The 25,078-nt window shown below is 42.8% G+C and overlaps 2 protein-coding genes across 6 annotated transcripts in view; one reads left to right on the top strand and one right to left on the bottom strand.

The window, feature by feature from the left end:
- Positions 1 to 1,075: 1,075 nt before the first annotated feature.
- c2cd4a (C2 calcium dependent domain containing 4A) lies at positions 1,076 to 3,050 on the bottom strand. The gene is made up of 2 exons (XM_047596765.1): positions 2,908 to 3,050; positions 1,076 to 2,550 (listed from the first exon to the last, which is right to left on the bottom strand). Exon 2 carries the CDS (start codon positions 2,521 to 2,523, stop codon positions 1,177 to 1,179), a length of 1,347 nt encoding a protein of 448 aa, XP_047452721.1. The 5' UTR covers positions 2,524 to 2,550; positions 2,908 to 3,050; the 3' UTR covers positions 1,076 to 1,176.
- A 3,142-nt stretch (positions 3,051 to 6,192) lies between these two features.
- tln2b (talin 2b) overlaps positions 6,193 to 25,078 on the top strand; it is a 75,104-nt gene continuing 56,218 nt past the window's right edge. For 4 of the 5 annotated variants that reach the window (XM_047595978.1, XM_047595977.1, XM_047595976.1 and 1 more), the window contains exon 1: positions 6,434 to 6,644. The gene's annotated coding sequence lies outside the window, so the exon portion shown is untranslated. Of the gene's footprint in view, positions 6,323 to 6,433; positions 6,645 to 25,078 lie in introns of those variants that run through there. The other variant, XM_047595974.1, reaches the window with a different exon arrangement.

Below are 25,078 nucleotides of genomic sequence, written 5' to 3'. Positions count from 1 at the left end.
ACAAAATCCTTACTTCCCCCTCAACCGTTGAGAAGGGGATTGCAGGTCTTTGTGACTGAACCTGTAGTTCAGACTGGATGTGGACTGTGAGCTATATTTGTCCACAGGCTTTCCTCGGTGGCACAATGAAACTGTAAAATCCAGTAAATATTTGCATTTAAAAAAAAGCATGCGTCATTACTGCCACTGAGCTCTGAGAGAAAATTCCCAGCAGGTTATTATTAAAGCTCTAGATGCAGCCATCTATGCAAGTATATTTTTGGATATTTCCCACTTTATTTACGTTGCCGCATGTTGCTCTGTCCAACAGTATATAACTAGGGTTTGTCAGTGCCCCGTTAGAGCTTTTCTGAGCCATGAGAAACCTATTAATCTTTAACTAGTAGCTATAGTGGCAGCTGGGGCTTTTAAGCCTGATCTTTATTGCTGAAAGCAGCAGGATATTCTTGTCCCATGTCTGCGTTCCATCTAGTTTGATAAACATGTATTATCTTGAAATGGTGTTTTCCGCTTCAAATTGTACTTTAAGCTTCGCAGTTGATTGAAAATGAGCTAAAATGTTTAAATGCCTCTTAAACAGAGGCAGAATATTTTATTATAAAAGATAGTCTTATCTTCTATGTGTATAATTATCAAAAACCAAAGAATCTCAAAATAGCATTGTGCAAGCAAGCCATCTGTAGGTCTTTCCTTAATCTTGTCAGCCGATATTGGTGAAACATCACAGAAGGAGTTTTGTGGTAAAAATAACACAGGGCTTCCTTTGTGCCCTGATTAAAATGATGCATACGCAATGATGCAAGGTCTCTGGTTTCCGGTGATATTTTTTTTTTTTTTTTTTTTCACTGGAAAGGTCAGGAAGAAAACAACAGGCTTAGACGAAACATGAGATGGTGGTTTTCTCACAGACCAGCTGCCTCATTCACAAGCTAAGGAGGCTGTAAATTATTATTTTAATGTTTTATTGCATTTGTTTGGCAGGCTATTATAAAGTAACGTGTGGCCAGTTTTACCCCTGAAGTGTTGTATAAGGCTGCGCAGACTCTGAAAGGCATTCAAGACAAAAAGGGAAAAGTGGGTTCCATAATTTAATCATTATAAAATCAAGTTTTGAAATACAAAAGTGCAAATAAATATTCCGGTACATAAATTAAAACGGTTAAAAGCTATTCAAGATTATGACGCTACGATGCTCGAAAGAGGCAAATCACAATCGCCGAGGAGATAGTCTCTCTTCAGGGTGGACATTTTGTTCACCACTTTGAAGCGAAGGGACCGCTGGCTGATGTCTTCCTCCGAGATACCATCAAAGAAGAAATCCTCGTTGAAGATTGGATTGCGGCTCTTTCTGATGACTGTGCTGCGCTGCTTCTGAACTTTTCCCGGAACCAAAGAGATGCTGATGCTGCAGTTGATAATCTTGGGGTCTACAGAAAGAGGATAGAGGCCCTCGGCGCTGATCAGTCGAACACGCAGTCTTTGGTTGTCCGGACAGTACTCTGCCGAGAGTCTCAGGCTGCCGTCTTTCCCTACGGGGACCATTCTTTCCTTCATTGCCCTCTCTCTGTGTAAAGTCAAGTCCATGGGGAAGATGGTGGGGGGTGCCAGGCTGTAGCTGCTGGGCAGGCCTTCGGCTAACCCTTCTGATGCCCTCCTCATGACATTGGGGCTGTTGTCTGTGGAGCTTCCTTCATCTGTGGACAGGGAATTGTTCCTGGACACCATTGCCTTCCTCATGTTCCTTGACAACAGCAGTTCATGGCTCAGTGCTTTGAAGAGGGAAGACTTGGCAGGACACCTGGTCAGCAGCGGCGAGCTGAAAGGAGACGACTCGGTGGAGGAAGTTGTATCGCTGTCGAGAGTGGCCTGCCAGTTCAGGGTGTAGCCTCTCGGGGAAAGCCTGGAGGTCAGGCTGTTAAGGCTGAATGAGGAGGGAGAAGAGGAGGGTGAGGTAGAGGGGGACATTTTGGAGCACATGCTGGATCTGTTCCTGGGCAGCAGCAGCGGAGAGGAGCCTGGATCAGAATGGAAAATGGACTCCTTCCTCCTGGTGTGGGGGCTCTCCAGTAAAGTGCAAAAGCCATAGCTTGTCTGGGCTTTGGCCAGATGCGGAAGGGATAAGGCGGCCTGGCTCTGGGGGTCGGCATTGGTGGTCTCCTCATCACTGCAGCCATCATAGGGATTCTCGTCCACACTCTCTACCTGAATAATATGTGGGTTGAGTGGTTCATGAAACGTCGTCTGTGTTTCAGGGCTAGCCCCGCCACAGGGAGACACCTTGGCAAGGCGAGCGGTCCTGCTCTGCTCCGTGTTCTTCATCTCCTGCAGGGACAGGATCGTCGGGGGGATGCAGAACTCGGGGATGTTGTCTGGGGTGATGATGTTAGGGCAGAGGGAGATCCTTTTGGATTTGTCGGCTTTTTCCCCTAACATGATCTCTCCGATTTTAAAGCTGAGCTCTGCTGACGGGATGGGCAGGTTAGATCTCTCCACTGACACGCGGATCTTCTCCACCACCCACATGGGTCCTCTGGTAACAATTAGGAAACTCTGTAAAAAAAAAAAAAAAAAAAAAAAAAAAAAATTGAAAATGTCGTTGAGTTATTGCGTTGTGTTTTCCCAGCACACTGCCAGCTAATGTATACAACAAAAACTGTGTCATAATAGACTTAGACTTGGACAGACTTTAATGATACACAAGGGAAATTACTTGGTCACAGTCGCTTAATTGCACATAAAAGAAAAAAAACACTCTTAAAAAGACAAGATAAAATAAGATTAGATAAAAATTAAACAAAAAAGAAGTATTATCTAGTAAAATAAAACAGACAACAGTGTAATCAAAATATGTACCGAATTAGCAATTACAAAAGAGCAATTATTAACTTTGCAAGGAGGTTTTCTCACCTTATGCTCAGAAGAGATGGCTAATCCACAAAGTTATCCCCGACAGAACAGACTGAGGGCTCCAGCCAAGGTGTTGTGAGACAGAGATGCTCCGAAGGTCTTGACAGCAGATGGAGGTTTGGCAAATCCGTGGCTGTCTGAGAGGTGCAGGCGGTTTAAATGACGCAGGAAACCAATAAATCTAACGCACGCCTCCTGTGCAGCCCTAACAGGATCCTCCCTCCCCACTTGACCGATGGTTCCCATGGAAATATTCTAAACCACAACAAAGCTCAATGGTCCTGCCGTAGCTACTCTACTATTAAGAAAGATAAGCATAGTTGAAAAGTGTTTTTTGTACACATGGCAGACCTTTAACGCACGTGTTGTTTTTTCCACTTATTTTAAATTAGATCACGTGCATGACCTTGTTCTGTGGACATAAGCAAGGTGATCTGATAAGATAACAGTTCAGAATTTTTGAAGGCCCTACTTTCCACTGATATTTAGTGGAAAAAGCTCAAGAACAAAACAAAACAAAAAAGGTCCTGGAATATTTTCACAGGTCAGTCACCCCAGTGTGAAGAGTTTCGATAAAAACAATGACTGAAATAAATGTGGCAGCGTTGAGCCAGGTTTAAATTATTCTATATCTGCCCTTTGTTTGTCACACTCAAAGTGATGTGAAGAGAAATAATTTAGTGCTAGATCATGACGTAGACCATGTTGTAGATGCAATTTGCCTCATTACACACATCTCTCAATAATTCACTCAGGTACATTTTCTATCTGGAGAACACCTTGGATGAAATTTAAAATTAGATCTCATGGAAGTAAACGGTGCGTTTCTGCACAGCTCAGGATTTCTAAAAATTACATCATGTGTGACACTGGAGAAGTTAGAAACGTGACAGTTATAGCTACAGCTATTGAAATAAGTGTAAGCCTCTGTGAAATGTGAATATGTCAAAAAATATATTGCTGTAAATATAGTTTTTCTAACCTTTGACTTACTAACCTGGAGCTTTGCCATACAATATATTTGATTCAAACCCTTAGCTCTCTGGTTTTCTTTTATTGTGAGAATACAGCCTGTGTAAGAGTGTGTACAGTCTGAGGTCACAGATACGAACTCAATCCATAGACTGATTCCTTTATACATGTATCACTATAATAATCTAGAATGCATAGACACATAGAGTCTTTATTCATCATCACGTTGTTAAAGAACATGATGCCTTTTAATCACAGTTCCTGTTCCTGAAATGTCAACATAAGCACTGAGCAGACCAATGATGACATTTATTTACAACTTAGGTCAACTTTTATTGACACGGTGTCGTGGTGCTGCTACCCTCTTGTGGTGGGACATGAAGCAGACACGTATCATAAATGATTCATGTTTGACGAAAGGATGTAATATTGATGGACTTTCAGAAAAAAACACCAACAGCAATTATCCATAAATGAATGAATGAACGAACCGAATGCATGTTCAAAGAGTGCAACAACAAAAACAAACCTGGGTCAGCTCCGCCTGGTCTTTTACGTCCCGTTGCATCAAGGACAGTCCTTTTGATATGTTTTAAAATGTGTGTAATGCTCCTCTTCTATTAAAAAGTGCACAGAAGTTTCCATCAGGTTATAATAAAAGCATCACTCTGCACAGGACAAGGTTCAAGTGGAGTAACTTGGTTACCGTGTGTTACCAGGCACTAAAGGACAGAATGATGTCAGTGCTAACAATATACCAGGAAAATGTCCTAAATGGGGTACTTCGTAGAAATGTTTTCCAAAATGTTCAGGTGACATCAATTATTCAAGCGTACCATTTGTACTTTTTGTACCTAGAAATCCAGAGAGCCATTACAAGCACACACTGATCAGCCACACCATTATGACTATTGACAGGAGAAGAGTAAACGAAGTACCATCGACCTGGGCCAGAACAGACCATGCACCCCCACCCCATAGTGACGACACTCCTTGATGGCAGCAGCCATCCCCAGCAGGATGCAGCCTGACACAGGCACACAATGGAAAGAAAAAAAGAACAAGGGCAGAAGGTGTTCACGTGGCCTCCACATTCACTAGATCCCGAACTGGATGCGCCGGAACAAGCCTGATCCACAAAGGCGCCTCTCCTCAGCCCATAGGACACAAAGGCCACCACTAACTACATTGTGTTGCCAGACACCACAGGACACCCTCAGATGGAACATAAGAGACTAGAGAGTTAAAAGAAAGCATATCTATTTACATCCAGGCATTAAAAAAAAAAAAAAAAAAAATCTTAGATTTAATTGTAGCCATTAAAATAAGCATGCTAATTGGCTGGGGGAAAGGCTTAAGTTCATTGCTTCATTCATTTGGTTGTCATCCCCACTGGACTATATACTTGGATTTAAACACGCTTCCATGCAGACAGTGTGGATAGATGGTCAGTGCTAATATGATATTTAAACTATGAATAACGTTCACGTGTGTACAAATATTCTTAATCACCATTGACAGCGTTTCTTCTTCCTGTGTCGGACCATGTGCCTGTCCACTTTGAGCGCTGATGCTTCCATCTGTCCATCAGGGGGCAGTATAAGTTAAGAAAACAACAGAACACCCACTGAGAGGTCCTGATTGAAACATTAAATATATTCTAATTGTTACACAGAGTGTAAAATTACGGAAATATCTCTGTGCACCAGTGGATATTTAAAGGAACCCATCACCCATGCGTGCATGCATGTCCATAGTAGCCTGGCACTACTTAATGCACAGTTGCACACACACTCGAGGCTTTTTCAAAAAAAAAAATATATATATCTACATATATATTTTTTTTCTTTTTACATGTGCATGATGTTGTGATATCCTGAGATGTAGACAGGGTGCCTTCCTCCATGTCAGCGGTCTGGCGTGGCGTAGAGCACATAAATGTGTCTATCCTTCACTGATGGCTAGTGTCCTGGCACGGTTTTGGCAGGTGCACTTGACTGCACAAATCCAAAAGCACTTTCAAAATAAAAGAACCCCAGTCATCGAAACCATGCATTACGCATGCATTACATGGTCGTCGAGTTAATTCACCCTCCAGGATTTCTCGCGTGGATGCACAGCTTAAACCTACTCTTGCGAATTTAAATGTATCTTGATGTAGTTGCATATTTATCAGACAGTATGGGTGAACGTGACGCCCCTTCCTTTTTTTTTTTTTTTTTTTTTTTGCAGGCGCATAGATATGTGGTCGTTTTTCTTTTTTTTTTTTCGCCCCCCCTCCCCTCCATCTCTCCACTGTACGATGAACGAGGAGGGGCTTGATGCCGTGGAGGAGGCAGCCAGGCAGGCAGGCAAGACTGAGCTGACCCGCTTGTGGTGTGTGTCGCCTCGCCTACCTACACCCAAACCGGGCTCTCATGCGTTGACGAGTGACAACCATCAGGTAGGATTTCTCCTTCAATTATGTCGTGAAACGTGATAAAGCGATCTTGTGGTCCAAGGTGCTGTTCCACCCGAACGCTCTCACTACAGGGAGGCGGACCGCTCGATGTTGGCTCAGCAGAAGCGCTGACAACATTTCATACTAACAGTCTGCAGGCGACCTTTTCACATGTCTAGTGTGATGTTTTCCACTCTTCCTCGCTCTCCTTGGGATTTGACATCGGCCGATTTGCTTTCATCCGGCGCGCTATCATGAGGCTGCCAGATCTGTCCCTTCGCCCGGTGCGCGTCAGGAGGCTGCTTTTGACATTGACAGATAAGAGGTAACACGATGGACGTTTGAGTGACCTACTTGTTTGGCGTTGTTGCCGGGCGTTAAATATTTGGGATCGCCGAATTTCGTGTTTGGAAGTGGGCTAAATGGGCGACTTAATGCTGCCGAGCTCCAGCATCCTCGCTGCCCTGCGAAGAAACGTACTGTAACAGTAACTTGGACTTGACCTGAATGTTATCTGGATGGGCTCAGCCTCAAAGCTGACATTGACAGTGTGATACTGTAGTGCGCATGCAGGGATGTAACCTCTGACGATTTACTCTAAGCCAACGAAAAAATGTGGGATGGAAAAGGAGGTGGTTAGTGTGAGGCTTTGCTGTTGTGGTGAAACAAGAAACAGAAAACCGCATATTTAATGTATACTAAAAGTAAAATTCTTTATTATTATCAATTTGCTTGACATCTGTCTGCTTGCAGAGGTCAGAGTGCACCACTGGTCTCATTTTCTCCAAGTACTGTGGCTGAAGGACATATTTCCGGATGCACCAGCTGGCTCACATATATGTTCTGTGAAGAGATTTGATTATTATTATGGTTATTATTATTATTTTGTGTGCTTTGACCTGTGGATGTTTCAAACAGGTACATGTCAGCACTACTAATGTTACTTCAGAGTAAACCGTACAAACCAACAGTTCATGCAGCAAAGTAGTGTATAGGCTGACTCGCTGTAGCAAACCAAGCTGGCTGCAAGTCAGTCTCTTCTGAATTACTGAAGAATCTTTTGGCTGCTGCGAGAAGATGTTTCAAAAATCCCACCCCACCCATTCATTGTGTACTCTCGCAGCAGCTGGGTGGCTGCTGCGAGAGGTCTCTGTCGCACCGAGGGTCGGTTCAAGGATTCTCGTGCTGCGAGGGCGTGTGAATGTTTTACCTGAGCGATGTAACTAGAGAGGTCAGGCTGCCTCAGCGAGATGCAGGCGGCTGAGTTTCTGGATGTGCATCACTCAGTTAGGCGTCGTTGCCGTGCTGAGGGCTCGACCTCCAACTGGGAGCGCCTAATCCTAGAGATGCACTCCCCTTGGTGGTACCGAGAGGCACCGAGGAGAGTGGGATGAAAGCGTCCGCCGATCATTCATCCCACTAACGTTTCCTACCGCAGAATGTCTGAAGCACTCCAAATGCAAAGTGTGGAAAAAGCCTTCTGTGTTGCTCTGTGACGTGTCACTTTATGTGGAATCTCTTAAGTACAGGTTGAAGTTGAAGATGTCACATGCAAAACTTTCGCTTTGACTGCAAAGTCTTTTTGAGCTGAATTGGATGGGGGTCTTAGTCAACAGCTGCACTTGAGTAGCTCAGGTAAATATGAAAATCGTGCAACCGCTTGTCTGAAATGATGGTTATAGTGCCAGTGAGCCTTTATATTTGTTTTATATCTCTATATGAACTATATACCTACATATGTATTTTGTAACAGAGTAAGCAACAGAAACATGTGCATCCCTTACACTGTGTAGAAAAGTGCTGTTGAATGACAGATTGGCAAAATATGTCAAAAAAATAATCTCCAGATTAGGGCTAGAAAAGCATCACACCGTGAATACCGCGTTTTTCATAAAGGAACTGAGCTGGATTGTCGGATGTAGGATTAATGTCTAGAATAGCCAGAACAGATTTGCTCATTGAGCGAGTGTTTGGTTTCCATACATGGACGTGGTACTTCCAGTAGTAAGAGCAAATAACATCCCAGATATCTCATTTTGTGATAACTATGAACTCTACCTGGCACGCCACACCTGTTGGTCCCCGATCCGAGCCCTTTGCTTGCCCTTTTCCCTAATACAGAAGAAGAGAGCTTCCCAGTCTGAGCTCCTACAATGAGTTCCGTGCACTTTCTCACAGTTATAATTAGATCACAGGACCACCAGAGTCACAAGCTCACATACAGCATTCATCTGCCAGCGGCAACTTACTGTTCCATCAAAAAAAAAAAAAAACATTATCCTGCTCTTGAGATCCAAGGTTATAAAAGAAGTGTTGTAGGTTTTTGAGTTTGTGCAGAAAGAAGTTTTGGTTTTTAAATATTTTTGTCGATGTGTAGGTTTCATGCTCTTCCCTGTCAAAGCTTTTGCAACATTAAATTCTGCAGTGTTCATCTGTAATTAAAACCAAGCACTAAACGGTGCCTTTTTCCTCTCGTTGCCAGCTACTGAAGAGCCCATTATCACAGTGATTTTGTATTGTGGGAAGCTATTAAGTGCGTTGCTGCTACGGCAACTTCACTTCACACTTTCAGCTTGTGCCTGAAACGCTGCGTGTTCTCATGAAGTAATTCTGTAAATCTAAGGAGGCTTACACAATCTTCAAACTGTTCCATAAATAACAAAAAAACATTCTGATGTAGGTATTTTGGATCATAAAGGGTTGTGAACAGGCGACTGCCAAACAACAGGGCCTCAGCCTTACTGTATTTCCTGTGCTATTCATTAGAAAGTGACTTTCCTTTCTCAGCTGTTGCAGTTGCTCTGTCATCAAGAATACATTCCTGGTCGGAATTCCCCAGGAAATGTTCGGTTGGAGGGTGGGAAGTAAGGGTTGCGAGAGTCACTGGAGAGTGTGATTGTTGAACCATATTTAATGCATGAGTGTGTAGGAGGTGGAAACTAAAACACACCCCACGCTGTCGCTGTGACCCAGCCTTTGTGTTCTGTGTTTACTAGAGAAATAAAGCTCTCCTATGTTTTCTCTGGCTGCTGTCTCTGAGATCACAGCCTCTTTAGGGCCTGGCCCGCTTCCAGATCTGTTTCTATACAGCGAGTTGGAGATGTGTGAGCTGGCTGCCGTTCTCACACCTCCGCCAGTTCATCAATCCGAAATTATAAGTCGCCGTTTTTTTTCCCCCAACGCAGGAATGTGGCGATGGGCGAAAGCTATAATGCGGATGGGCGAACATGTGACCACACGTGAAATAAGGTTGATCTCGCTTTTGATTTAAGTCTGTAATGAGATCAGCTCAAATAGGCTGCACAGTCAGACATCTCACTGGTACATTAACAGGTCACTCACTGAGGGCGTTCAATAGTGTGAAAGTGGAAAAGCAGAAATGACCACTGCACCTTTAGATTATTTTTTTTTGTGATCAAATGTTTTTATTTAGAACATTAGTGTCATACAGTGTACAGTGCTATCATATTACCTTTTTCAATTACACATAGCATGACCAAGACAAAGTAACGTGTCCTAGCATATAAAGAGAACACACAAAACACTGATATATAAGAACACAATACAAACGCGATAGACAATACAAACATATAAAGGGACATAGACATATCAGAAGCGACCAAAAATCTGCAGACACCAAAGCCGGAAGGCTAAAATTGAGATTACACCATCTGTTTCGAAGATACAGCAATACTGCGCCAAGTGTCCCAAGTTTTTCCCGAAGCACCGTCAACGCGAGCTGTGGAGAGTTCCGTATGTAACACGTCCAAAAAGGAAAGTGTCCAAGTTCGAGTAGGCAAATCATGAGGAGGCTCCCACAGCTTTAGATTTGTTATCAGAGGAACATGAATTTTTAGAATCAGCAATAGATGAGGCGGTACCGAATCGCACTTAGAAGACTGGCAGTGGCGGCTGATGTCGCGCAAGTGTTTGCTCTATATCTAGCCTGAGCTGGTGCTGCTGTGCTGTGCTGTGGTGGTTAAGCAGACCCGAGAAGTAGGTCAAGATATGCCGGCGTGGCGTGGTTCAGGTCAGAGACAGTCGGCGCAGTGAAGAGAGAAGTGGCACTTCTTATCAGCAGGTCAGACGAGAGGCCGGTTCAAAGGCGCAGACGGTGGGTTTTGGATTTCTCTGTCATGCGCACGTGTTTGGACCCAAACTGGGGCCCGAGGATGCCCTGAACACCACGTGTCAGTTATTAGGTTACCTGTTTATTTGGGGCAGTTTTTGCTCTTTGTTTTGAGTTTAAGTTTAATTTAGTGGCGAGTATTTCCCATTGGCCTTATTGAAAAGATGGATCAAATTGAACGCCATTTTGTTCTTTATGGAGGCAAGAGTGAAGAAAGAATTAGAGAAGAAGAGAAGTGAGGTGCAGATCTGACTAAGAACCAGAAGCCTTCTTGTCAGCCACTCCAGACTTAATATCTACCCAATTATGGACATATTTTGACCATCAGTGCACTGATTAGACAACGGCTTGTTAAATAAATATTGCCTTAGTGTTTCTTGAAAGAAGTTGAAGCTGTTTGGATGCAAGTTTAAAGGAGCCATAACATCCCAACTTTAGTTTTTTATCCAGTCAGTGATATTTTCTGCTGAAAGTCTAAATTTTTGCTTAAAATACTTAGGCTAGGTGCAGATTAGGTGCAGAAAAAGTCTAACTACACACAGGAACCTTGTACTTTAGAGCCAAACCTCTCTGCCTTGGGTTTTTAAAGCGGAACACTGGAATGTTTAAGGCTCACCCTGCTCAAAGGAAACTGATTATCAGCAGTAAAGATCATGTGATATCTGTGCTTAAAATCATGTGATATAGCCTCCTCAGAAAAAGGGGGGAGTGTGGCCAAACTAATGCCCTTTCGTCTCTGACAAGTGAATACAGTGAAGAATGTATCTCTTCGCATTCGAGCGCAAGGGGAGGTGAGCGGTATTATGTTTAGGTCAACATGCCTCCCCTTGTTCTTACCGGGCAAACTGCTGCTTCAGACTTTTTATCATCTGGTTGTCTTTGTTAAGTTACAACGAGTGAATGTGTCCAGGGAATAGTCTCTGTTATAACCTGCCCGGCTTCCCTTTATTCCATTGTAGACACGCTGCCAGTGCTAAGAGCGTCTTTTGTCTTTTATTAGAACCCTATTTGAAGTTACAGTCTAAAGATCAAAGGCTTTTTCATTTGAACTGACAGAATTGTCTGAATCGTTGTGTTACGATGATAATGAAAATTTAAATACTTCCCTTAATGTATATTTGATGTATGTGTTCACAGGTTTTTAAAACTATGCAGTTGGTATTGTTCCAGTATCTCAGTGAAACCATATTCGCGGCATGCATCTCAAAGGCTCTGGGGGGTTTTGCCCCCTTCGCGAGCATGCTGGGAGTGTTTTTCGTTGGCAGGGGGTCTCTTAGGAACGCCACAGGAGCCAGAGGTCAATGACAGTGCGGTAAAGATCCCAGTGATCAAGCGTCTTAAAATCATTGATCTGCATGAAAAATGCATCACAGCCATACCCAGAGTGGTGAGGGCTCCTGTAACACAGTACAATTAAGACTTGAAAGTGCAGCAGCGTGCAGCTTTCACGTTGGGGGGGAGAGGTACAGGAAGACTTGTGTATGGAGATATTTTGCTTCTGAGTGAGTCAGATTATTGGGGACAAGTGAATACCAATCTAAAATGGTGTCACAGATAATTCTGAGAAGGACTAGAGAAGAGCTGAGAAATTGTCTTTGAATGGAACTGTTGATCTGCTTTTAAGAAAACCTGACGAGGCGGGATTCATCACATCAAGGTTAATTGTGCTCCATCAGGTCCTTTGTGTGTACAGCAGCTGTCAGGTTGTCTCTTGTGACTGCCAGGGGTGTGGGGGGAGAAGGACCCCCCTGTCTGAAGAACAGCACTGAAATTACTGCGATCCCCTGCGCTGATCCTCTGCAGGCTTTGAGGGCTGCTGACCAAGCGCAAACTCCTCTCCTTCTCTCTCGCACTCTCTTTCCCTCTCTCTGCCCTGGCCCATGGCTATGTAGTGTCAGCACCTCCGAAGAAGAACTGTCTACAGCTGCGACGCACTCATCAGAATTATTTTATGTTGGCCCGGCGGAAGTGTATTTAGCAGGCGGAAGCTGTACAGTACAAGTGATTGTGTTTCTTTAGCCCTGTATACTCAGCACATCAGCGGTGCAGTGACCTTGTGTTAAGGGCAGCGGGTTTCTCTTGTTACCTTCGCTGGAAAGCACTATCTAGGATTACATTCATCTCTGTTTTCTGGAGATCAAATGGTGTCTCAGCCGGCAGCTTTCGGGGTGTGTGCAATTTACCTGAAAGTGTTAGTGAATGGCACCGGTTATTACCGCTAATTGTCAAGTGGTGAGATTTACGAGGCTAAAAGTGAAAAGTCAGTTACTTGAAGAAGGAAAACAGGTCCACCTAATGATCCAAGTGATTTTGACAAGGGACAAATTGTGAGGACTAGATGACAAAACATCGTATCTTATCTTGCGGGTTTGTCAGTGGTTAGTGTCTGCCAAAAGTCGTCCAAAGAGTTACAACTGGCGCTCCAAGGCTCTTTGATGCCTGCATGTGGTGAGTGAAGGCTGTTCTGTGTGGTCCAATCCCACAGAAGAGCTAGCGTTAACTGTAATTCTGGCTGTGGCAGAAAGGTTTCAGAACACACGGAGCATGGCAGGGCCTCGGTCTGAGAGATGGTTTAGTATTTTAGTAATGTCAAATCCACTGGCTTATTGCTGCTATTGGACATAGTTCACTTAGCATTTAGCTGCTGAACAGCTACATTTATTTAGCATACAGAAGTGGATGCAGATCATGAGGGGGTGGTGGAGAACAAAAACGAGCTAAAACAGGTTATTTACCTGACTGGAAAAATCAAACATGAAAACATGATTGGTAATGTTTCTCAGTGTTTGCTCGATTTATAACCGGCTGCGTGTTAACAAATGGTCGTAAAATATTGATTGTAATTGTCCAAAATGTTCATGGTTTGAGGGACTGCTACTCAAATATGTCATCAACACTAAATCAGCTAATGCAGCGCTATGATACAACACTGGTGACACATACTGCCAAGACCGCTTTTGGGGTACTGTCTTTTTTCTGCCATTTTTGTTTCATTTCACATTCAACAGTGGCAACCGGAACTTTTGCCAAAATGTTGACCGAACAAGAGTCACACAAATGTCTGTATCTCCAAACCTCCTCATTTAACCATACCGTTTCTTTATAGATCCAAAATAATCAATTCAGAAAATGCGGCGATAGAGAGGCTGCCAGAAAAACTCAGGGGAAACACGCTACTACCAAGCGGACCAATAACAGCATCCGTGCACAGGTGTGTGCTAGGTCTGTGCAGGCACTGCGTAGGATCTGCATTATCACCGTAGCATCTATGTCAACGTCATATACATTGCCTATAAGACGAACATTTTCCAAGGCCTCCACAGTGAAACATAGCACAAGACCTAACATCTGTTAATTTCATAACATTGTAAGTAAGTGCACTGTCGCAACCTCGGTTGTTATGCTGATCATCTGGGTCAAGCGCAGCATATATCGTAAATGATCAGGTCCCTGTGGGAATAAGAACACCAGGCCTCATGGTGACGTAACATCTTTAGCAAATGGGGAGATTTTAATTCAAGCCCAGCATTAATTATACAAAATCTTCATGTTTCCTCCTCTAACCTTGTTTGTCAGTACGCTGTTGTTCCTGAACGAGAGCTGAATGTAAATGTTGCCTTGATTCGGGAAATCTAAACCGATGGCTGGTTTGATTCGATATGATTGAGTTTGTGTCCAATCTCCTGTAACTGTGCCAGCGGTGGCTTGAATGGGGCTAGCATCAACATCTACTAAAAGCAGATACACATGCATCTTGTCCTGAAAGTCACATTGCAAAACATTTCATTCTGGCAAGTGTGCATAAACACATTGCATCATGATAAGATTTTATAATAATGAGCACAATCTAGCATGCATTCATGGCATAGGTGACATCGTATCATCTGACCTCTACGGAGAAGCAGGAGAAAAAGACTCCATGCTATAGGAGCTTTCACCACAGTGGACAAAAATAACCTATACCATGCACCATACCTATCTGACTGTCTCCCCTCCATTATGCGGTCTAATATCTTCCCAGCAGCTCTTCTGTTGTGACACCGGTTTCATCTGCTCCTGAAAATGTGCTTTATGGTAAAACTGTCACTCTGCAGAACCGTGGTGTTATTTATGGAAGCATTGTTAAAATTTAATCCGCAGCCCTGAATCATGATCAGCCTGTCCAATACAGAGCAACGTGAATGGACAATTTATATAAGAACTGAAACGTTATAAGCTTACTCTAGGCGAGTGCTTGCATATTCTCCCAGGCATCTTCCTCACTCTTCAAGTCGTGAGATTTGAGATGTGTTTTCATTTGGTGAAAGCATAACGTCTGGACTGCTAATAACTGCATGCAATATTAATGGCAAAAAGCTGTGGTTGCTTGGGCAAAGTAATGGCTTTAGTGTAGTTGACTCCTCTATCCTTGACGTGCTTTGTTTTTATGGACAGATGGCATTTCTTTTGATTCAAACTTTAAATTAAAATTTTGTCTGAGCCGCAAAGGAATTTTTTTTTTGTGCATATATTTGAAGGTAAACACTAGAATGGTCAAGCATCAATGCTGACAACATCGACGCCCCTTGTCACATTTTCAAAAGTTGGCTGCATGCTCCATGGTACGACTTGGACGTTTTCAGTTTCGACAGCAGTGGCTGGAGTGCTGCTGTCACCACGGTGGATTTACTAACGTCCCCATGAAATACTGCAACATTTTTCACATTTCTGTCATTGCACGTGGCGAAGGTGAAGAAAATGCAGTTGAATTGGATTGTGGAAGGCACTGCGCACACATATCTATTTTGTGCTATTTGAGAATGCGCTGCAGGCCTGGCACACCTGCTTTGCATTTTATCTCTCCTTTTGTCTGTGTGTAAACACAGTGCACATACAACTCTCCTCACAGCATCCCCTGCTTATTCTGTGGCTATAACATGGGAAATATTTTAGAGTATGTATTTAGCACAAGAAATGCAGCAAATCTCAGCAAACATTCATATCATCAGCCTTTTCGTGCAAGCACTGTACACCATTCCTGACAAACCGCATCACTCAGTTAGATTAATGTTCCATTGCTGGTGCTGGAAGGCTCTTGTACAGTAGGCACTGTTCACTTTCATCAGGAAAACTTCAAATCCCTTTTCTCGTTCTTGTGAATGTGAACAACAGTGCACACAGGGTGCACACAGAGAATATGTCCTGCAAAAATCGGACGACAGACATCAATGCACAGGTGCATTTTAATGAGATCTAATATTAGAAAAGTGTTGAAATTGCAAACATGTATCTTTTCTTTGCCGAAAGTGTTTGAAACTACAAGGCATTGATTTCTTGCCACCACTGCCATCTGTTCGGTCCACTGTAGGACAGATGTTTGCCTCACTCTATGCGGAGTCTTTAGTTTCCACAAATTCATGGAATCAAGGACCTGCAGCTAATGGAGGGCTGCTGCCCACCCGCGGTGGACACGCTACACCTGCGAGGCTGTAGACACCCTCTCCCTCCAGTCTGGCTGGGATGGTGTCATGTAACGTAGCCAGGTGTTTGTGCCAGCCTGGGGTCAAAGGTCACTCCAGCACTAACGATCCCAACTGGCGATCCTCTCTTTTGAAAGAAGTATGAATTGGCAGATATACCGCTTGATACCTGAAGTAATTCTTCATTTCCTGTGGTTTGTTTCGGGTGTGTCTCATTCATTATCAGTGCTTTCTGCCCTTTTCATAATCCAAAATCAAATGTACTGCTGCCACATGTGGGATTATTGATGCTTTTATTTAATGACTGTCAGGATCTCTGCCATTTATTTGTGATCTATGGTCGATGTGAGGAGCTCATACTGGGAAACATGCACTATATTTACAGTTTGATTTGATTTCCCTGTGCCTTGGAAAAGGCTGTCATAAATTACAGGAATCTCGTGGAGCGAGGCACTGTGAAGCCTTATGAATTCCCCACAGGGAAGAGGGACAAAGAGACAGCGAAGGAGGCTGTGCTCTGAAAGGGCGATCTGTATGCAACTTCAGTGGGAGACAGCATCCTCGACTCATGGCACAAGCTCAGAGGCATTGCTTATAATGTGACTGGCTTGTCATGTAAGGCGGCTCTGCTCTCTGTTAGCCTCATCCTGAAAACCCCTCTCACTCAGCCTCTCTCTGTGTAGATAAGGATATTTTTTATGATTGCTAAGGAGGAACTGTTTGGTGTTGCTTGTTGAGAGATTCCTGGGTTTATTTATTCAAAGCAGTCTTTTTTTTTTAAGTGAAACTATCTTATTTAGACCAACAGCATGATGTGCTGCCAGTAGTTTCTGTGCATACACCAGGCCTGCACATTCTGGATGTCTCAATGAGATGGATCTGTCTGCCCCCCCCTCCCTCTTTGGTGCAGAACCGTGGGACTAATTGAATTACACATCCCCCTCCTTAGCTTCCGAGTCTCATGGGAGTGCACAACTAATCATTTGGAATCTGAGTTTTTCAGGAATGGGGAGGGGAGGCTGTGTCAGTGCTTTTCCTATCAGCATGCAACTGTATAGTCAGAGTCATTCATTTTTCCATAATATCACTATAGCGGCCATAGGATTGAGATGACATCACTCCAGAAGGTGCTTGACCTATTGATCTGCAAATGGTGGTTTGGCCATCACAGATGGCGCCCACGGTTACCTCACAATGTATGTAATGTATGCCCTGCAAAGACAAACCAAGCGCTGACTCTAGATAGGGCCGTTTGCATATTTAGTGGCCGCTGTACATTCTCTCCTGCATGCACGGAAAAAGGGAGGGGTCGCTTGCGATTTACAACCTCGGGACTAGGTGGCACTAAATTCTACATACCGGACCTTTAACTTCGCTGACAGATTTATTAAAGCATTGTCACTAGCATCTATAGTACAGTTTATAACAGTGAGTTATACAATTGTGTTCTGTGCAACAAACAAACAAACACAAATAGCCCAGTTAACTAAAGCATTTTTGTGAAATGTGTTTTAGATTTTGTATACAGTATGTGCTTGTCATTATCAGATATTTGATGTTATGCTATCTGTCTTTCTTCATTACAGTGAATAGAGTTTTTGTTTGATAAATTTTCACCATGAAAATTAATTATATCTTTAGAAAATCCATTCCTGCAACACACAACACAACTGGATCTAAATGCTATGCTGCCACAGCAAAGAGTATCCTATATGTTAGAGAGTTTAATCTATGCTAGGTATGATGTATGTTTGTTTCTCATTTGTTAAACACTGGTAGGGAAACAGAATATTTTGTCTCCCTATCATGCACTACAGATCCCTTGATCTGTTGTTCTTTTGTTGACACCCTTTCATAAATCAGATTTACTGCTACATCTGTAGTGCCCATGCTAATGAAGTAACACCCAGTGTAGAGACACAGCATTGATTTCATTTCCTGCCTCTCTGCCTGCTCCCTGGGTAGCTAGATGGAGATTACATGACGATGTCATATAAAAGGGGAGATTAAAGAATGGGTATCCAACTGCAGTGTCACAGCTGTGTGCTCAGCCTCACAATTAGATGCAGAAGTTTAAGAGAGAGCAGCAGAGATGGCGCTCGGTACCATGGAGGGGGGCCCATGATAGCGAGCGCCGTCTCTGCTGCTCACTCTGTTGCTGCCGGTGCTTGGAGCGTAACTTTTTGTCTTGTTAACCCTGGCTTGATGTGGAGGTTGGCAGATTTTCTTCCCCCCTTACACGCCTCCCAATGAATTGGACGATACTAACCCTGTCAGGAATCTGCGGAGAGGCAACGATGAAATGGATGGCTTGTCCAGTTATTATAGAGCAGAGGAGGACACAATTCATTGCCTCCCTGGATGTTTGCCTGCCTTCAGACCCATTTGTTTACCCAGTGCCTACAGTCTGTGCCTTTCTTTACTGTCAGTGGTGGAATGATATAAAAAAGGGTGTTTGCCGTTTAAAGATCTTATTGTTTGAGGTTTAAAAGATTATTTCATGGTATTACAAGTCATTAAGCCTCACAAGTAATTGTCGCTTATTCTTAAACACAAAGCAGGGTGTTGTAATAAATGTGTTTTGTTTTTTTTTGTTTGGTCACTGTGTGATGCTTTTATTCCTGTTGTACAATCGTGTGCCTTAATTTGAAAATTGTGCTGTATTAACTCAGTTTAGCCTTTAGCCCACTCAATTATTATCGTTTATGGCTATAGTCCAGAATCTTTGGCGGAGTAATTACAAAAACACTGCCAACAAGTGTGTATGACGTTCGCAGGTAGAATCCTTTCTAAAAGGGCACAAAATATTGTGCAACTGTCCATCTCTCAGTCTGTAGGATAAGAGCTAAACTGACCCAGCCTACACCTAAGAGAACAACTAAGAAAAATGCTTTGCATTTACACCAACCTTGAAGTTTCTGAGTATTTCTGAATTCTGAGAAATGTAATGTTTTCATATTATCTGAAAAAAAGAAGAAAAAAAAGAAAAAGAAACTAGCTAGCTTCCTAACACTGAAGGTCTGGTTAAGACACTGGATGTTGTGTACCATCCATTGGCATTTAGAAGCCTCTAGGCTAACAGTTAGCAAGCTAATGATCGGCTAACTTAGTGTAGGAGAGCGAAAGGCATTATGTATGGACTATTATTTCTGCTTACTGTTCACCTCAACCATTTCTGAAATATGTCAACAATGGTGAAAAAAGTAAAGGCTCACCCTTCTGTTGCAATGTTTTCCAGACTTTCGTGGACATTTCCTTGACTTTTCATTGTAGGCCTACTCGTAGGTGATCAAGTCAACATAAATTTCCAATGTCTTAAAATGATGACTTGACATGAGATACATTGTGGTATTCACAATGTCGTAAGTGGACATTTTTGATAAGGTCCAAGTTCACAATTTGTGGTGCGTTTGCTGACATTTTCATTGAATGAATGTATTACAATTGAATGGTATTAGAGAAGTTTCCTTGGCTTTATAATAATAGGATATGAGTAAGGCTTCAATAGGCCGTCCCGTGTGACTGTTTTAAAAACACAATAAAGACAAATAAAGGAAACAGTATCACTTTCAGCTGTTCTCATATCCTCAGGCTGAATGTTTCAGTGACTCAGATGACAACCACATTTCCATCAAGATTGTACATTCAAATGATATCCACTTGGGCCTTTTGTCTTTTCAATAAAATATCGTCAGCAGGTTTTTGACTGACACTGATGAGCATTATTTCTGCCGTTCAGTGAAAGTAGTAGAGATAATATTATAAAAACAAAGAAGACAACTTAATTACCATGGAGCTTTTAGTTACTATTTTTGTTGGCCCCCAACTCAAACACGTGAAATAACAACAATAATGATAATAATCATAATAAATAATTGCCCAGATTTTCTTCAGAATATGTAACCAGACAAGAAATTGTTTTTTAACGAGGGTGTTAACACAAAATTACCTATAATAAAGGATAAAAAGCTTCAAAGCAGATAATCACCTTTTTGATGTGCTGGGTAGGATTTTATTTATTTTATTTTTAATTGCATTTGGTGTCCTTGGTTTTTATTTGGAATTCAAATCCGCCACTCTCTCTCTGTGTAGATGATTGCCAATCTGCGCGGGCGTGGATAACACACAGTTTATGTACTGTAGGTGCGCTGTTTAGAGTAGATAATGAAATGTTATCGTAGTTACTCAGAAAGCAGAAATAATAAGTATTGAAGTTATCAGTTGGTTCGATGCCACCATTTAACTAATTAGAAGTCTGAGTCAGCATTAATGAGTTGCCTGCCATGGCAGCAGAATTCACTGGGCCAATTAGCAAACCTCGGAAAGCACGACACTCGGTTGCAAATTGCTGAGCTATACATTAGATGGGTGGCCCGTAACTAAAGGGAACAAGGAAAATTTGCTGTACATATTGTGACGGTCGGTTCCTACTACACTGAATAGTGTTAAGATATTTATCACGTGTGTGTGTGAAGGAGTGAGATCAGTGAGCAGTTAACTCCAAATCTAGAGCAGATGGTAAGAATGTAACGTGAAAGAGGAGTTCGTAATCAACATCAAAGAAAATTTCGGTTGTAGTCCTAATTTGCACTTTAGCTGTTGACACTGAATGCGGTGATGTAGTAGTGTGAAAAAAACAAAAACAAAAAAAAACGGTTCTGTGATGCTGATTGAGAATGGAGAGTTTTTGTAAAACACTTCATCACAGTGTAGGTAACGAGGCGGCCACGCTCTGTGAGGTAATTGGAGCCAAATGTCATCGTGCTAACATGGAGTGTTTAGCCTCATGCATGTGTAAGGTGGGGCTCATCGCTTGCAGTAGTTTCCTAGTGGACGTTACGGGCTCTGTTTGCAAAAGTGACCCCGATATACAGCATATTCCCAAATGTTTCTGAGTGAAACAAGCCACGGTCTTGTTCTTACTGAATGAAATGTCCTCAGCAGAAAGTGTTATTGGTCTAGATGTAGTTAAAGATACGGTTGCACAACATATTGTAAATGTTATTTCACTGCAAATAGGCCTGCAGTGGCCCATTGTTAGCCACTTTAGTTAACATCTTATGTCTTTTCCTGTGGACCTGGCTGCTTTGTGGGGTCTGTGCCATGCACCGGGGATCGATTTCATTCCCTGAAGATGTTACTGATCACCGAGACGGGGTAAACCTACACACAGACAGAGGCCTTTTTTTCCCCCTTCTAATAAGCTCAAGTTTCACCAACCTCTATGTCGCATGCTGACTCTAGACAGTAGACACACAAACACAAATTGATCTCTTATGCTCTTATGAAGGACAGTAACGCAAACCCGTTTATGCCGAGTGCTGTAATTCAAGGGACGAAGCACTGAGATTCGTTTGCAGATTCATTAGAAATTGGATTGACTCCTCTCGCTGGTACAAATCAAACCCCTGATGGCCTTTTCAGAGAGTCGTCCGGTCATCTTTATGTAGCCCATAAAAAGACTGACTCCACTCTTATTTGAATCGTTGCAAATTCGCCGAGTTTTAGTGGGCACAGCGTGAGCCTTAAAGTATTTCTTCGCGAACAGGCTAATCTCATCTCTTCAAAATTGTCTTGCCCATCATCAGATTTTTTCTGTCTTCCAGGGCCAGGGAAAAAGCCATAATTAGACTTACACAGGGAGTAAAATGGCCCGGTGAACTATATTTTGGTCAGTGGACTATATAAACACCTGCCGAAGTCCTCAAAGACTTTTCAAAACGTATTTCAAACAAATCAGGTAAGCCCCTTGATAACAACATGGAGTACTTGAGTGAAAACACCATAATAAAAAAAAAACAATAAATGTTTTAAGAGCGCAGACGTTTATCAAGGATGTCTCACATTGTAATTTACTGTCACCTCCGTGAAGTTGTTTGCACAGTAAGTAGGGGAAAATGACTAGTGGTGCCTTAAGCTTGTAATCTTTGTTCTTTCCTGCTACGGCGTGCCCCTCTGTTTTTTATTTCGGAAAAATTACAATTAAATATGTACAGTTTTAATTCAGTTTCTCTTACTCCGAGAATATTAAATTGTCTTGAGGCTGCTAGGACATTAATTATATAAATACAGTAAAATAATAAACTTCTAGTTTTTAAACGATCTTGCCCGCAAGATGTTTTTTTTTCGTGTAAAAAATATTTCATGTTTTAAGGCGAATGATGCATTTCTCAGCAAAATCATGAACGCGCTATTTATCCGTTTATTCATAAACACATTGAAAATCTGCATACTGATTTATGTACCAGAGGGTGAAGAGAATATTTCATGTTTCCCATAAGCTGTTGTGCACCCTGATATCTTACCTTATAGATAGAGTGTGCTTTGTGTTTAAATAATTTATTGTCATCTTCTATGTGTTGTATTGACCTGTTCTCTGCAGATACTCGTTTAAAAGCGTAAGGCGTTGGGAGCATCCTCAGGTCTGACGTTGTTAAATTATTATTATTCACTGACAAAGGGACAACATTGCCGGCATCATTACATGACACCTGTTTCAATAAGATAAACTCAGTCTTTATTGCTGCACGGACAGACTGTTTACATTAGTGACTAAAGGTGGACTCACTTGAAAAGTCTGAAAGTCAATATGTTTCTGATTCAAGAGTTGTGGCCTCCTTCACGCAGACATTTTACCCTGACATGTTTTTTTTTTCCTTTTCTTTTTCGACTGGCATCACCTCCTTGGCACTGCGACAACATTTCCCTGAGCTGCCTCTTGAACCTGCTTCACCTTCGAACAAATTGCAATTTCCTGTTCTCATCTGTCACTCCAGCGCTCTCTGGCTGATGAGCCATAGTGGCTTTGAGCCTGATGGTGCTCTTTGCATACAGCTGCCAGTGAGAGAGTGAGTGAGTGAGTGAGTGAGTGAGTGAGTGAGTGAGTGAGGGCACTGTGTATTTTTTCTGCATCCACATTAGATGTTGTGCAGCCAACAGTCTCTAAGCTCATTACAGTAATCAGGTTAAAGAGAAGGGAACTGGGGAGCGCCTGGCCTACGGCATGTTTCCTCTGGACTTCCCCAGTGAGACAGAGAACCTCTCAACACAGGCTCCGACTGAGCTAGTGGGACCCAGCCCTGTAGACGCCTGCTCCTAATGATCAACTCCTGCTGCTTCTGTTTGTATGAAACCCACACTGGGGTATTCAACTGCGCCCATGCTGTCATAATGACCAGCTTGTAATTGTAAAGCCCTTCTGATACGCACACATCTATTCGTTTCTTATCCATTTATTGTGGTTCGCGTTTTTTTCAGCAAGTAGCAAATCTTGGTTTCTGCAATTCACTTTGTGTTTGGACAGCTGAGGCATCAACAGTGAGGCACGGATGAAAAACAGACGAGCCTTCGCTTCAGTTTTTTTTCTTCGCAAACATGCAAAAGCAGTGAAACTGTGGTACTGTATTTACAGATTCTAGCTTGACTTTTAGCTTACATTTTGCTGAGTCAGAAAGCTGTGATTCAGCAGTAATAGCCGTGTTAGCCCTGCAGTTTGATGCTCATGTTTGTGCCTTGGTTTTTACTCTGGATTTACATTTGTAAAAAAATTTCTCCTGAACGCTTACCGCTGAGTCTCCTTTGTCCAGCCTCACGAGAAATGGACGAACGGTTCAGTAAAAGTGATTCAGACACACTTCAGCTGATCTGTAGTAGTGACAGCTTGTCTCTTAAAAAACGCTGCGTGTGGCCATTCAGGATAATTGAGAACCACTAATCAAAGCCAGAGCTTTTTATCATTAGTTTCTCTCGCAAACTGCCACCTCTTAGAAAGGGCCTCTTTTTTTTTTTTTTTGTCTTTGGAGCTGACAGAAGGCACCTGACCTGGGAATTGCCCAAAAAAACGGGTTGCCATGGCAACCAGCAGATGTGGAGCATGAAATGAGCGCGGCTGTGAGTCCTTAACTAAGCATGGCAGCTCTCGTATTATGCTCCACTCCATGTCGTGTGGCTCCATACCGTCTTAGCATAGGTCCAGCTGCCCAGAGGCCCAGAGGCGCATAGATGTTATTCCCCTCTGTCCCTGTGGCTGAGCTGAAAGTGAGCAGAAAAAAAGAGTTTCAGAAAGTCAGCACGGTTCTCGCCAGTTGACCCTGTTGCACAATATGCCAAGGATTTCCACTCTGTATGTGGGAGGGTGGTTAGTTGACCAGATGTTTCTGAGGTGGATTTAAGCCAAGGATGTTTGTTTCTAGCAATCAGAAACAATTTTATTGTGGCACTCCCACGAGAAGGCAGAGAGAGACGTCTGCTTTTCTCCTCTTAAGGCAAAATCTGGGTGATGTAAGAAACTTTTTATGTTTGAGAACGCTTTCTTATAAAGACGGCCACCACATTAAGAGAGCTACGAAGCGAGCGCCTGAAATGAAATTCCTAATCTGAATGGACAGGCACAAATAAGAGGTGCATTTGTTTTTCATAACACCCTCTCCTCACCTCGGGATCGCGGCAGTGAAATACACCAGGAAACAAATAAATGTTGCATGCGCTGTTTTGAAATATTCATCCAAAAAGACAGCGGGTCTCGCACATTAAGCCTTTCGCGAGGCCTTCTCTCTGAAATGCACTGCATTCGTCTGCGGGGAAGTTGCTATACACACCTTCTCCGGCCAAGTGAAACATTTGATTCTCCGCCGCCTTTAGTCCTTGCTGAGAGAAAAAACAAAGCTGGAAGGACTCACACAATGATATGGCACGAGGAATGTACTCCCAAGTTAACTGAATAATGGGATTCCGTGTTTGCCTGGGCCTCGCGCCGCTCGCTTTCAACTTTTATTGTTCACTTTAGATGTTGACCATCGTTCATCGTTTTAGGAGGGAACACACTCTCGAAAGCCGCTCCGTTAATTGACTGGAGGGGAAAAAGGTTCTCGCTTAAGTGCCTTCTCTTCTGTGCATTCTGCGTCTGCCTGTCTCTGCACGGCACGTGTAGGCATCCTTCACGGTGCCGTTGGGATCAATGCAGCGGTTGATAATATCATAGACGGTGTCACATTCTCGCAGTGTTGCTCACCGCATAAATGTTACATTATGTTTTTCTGCAGCTCACCTTCGACAACACAGCGAAAACTGAAGTGACACTTACGCAGGGAGGTGTTTTCATTTTTTAGACGCGCTCTATCGAAGTGAATCAAAGTCAACTCATTCACTCCCGTTTCTCAGCTGAATGCTTTC

The sequence above is a fragment of the Mugil cephalus genome, chromosome 10 (assembly GCF_022458985.1).
Source record: "Mugil cephalus isolate CIBA_MC_2020 chromosome 10, CIBA_Mcephalus_1.1, whole genome shotgun sequence".
Lineage (NCBI taxonomy): Eukaryota > Metazoa > Chordata > Actinopteri > Mugiliformes > Mugilidae > Mugil > Mugil cephalus.
Note: the sequence above shows the minus strand (reverse complement) of the source record. Positions and strands in the feature narration are given on the sequence as shown.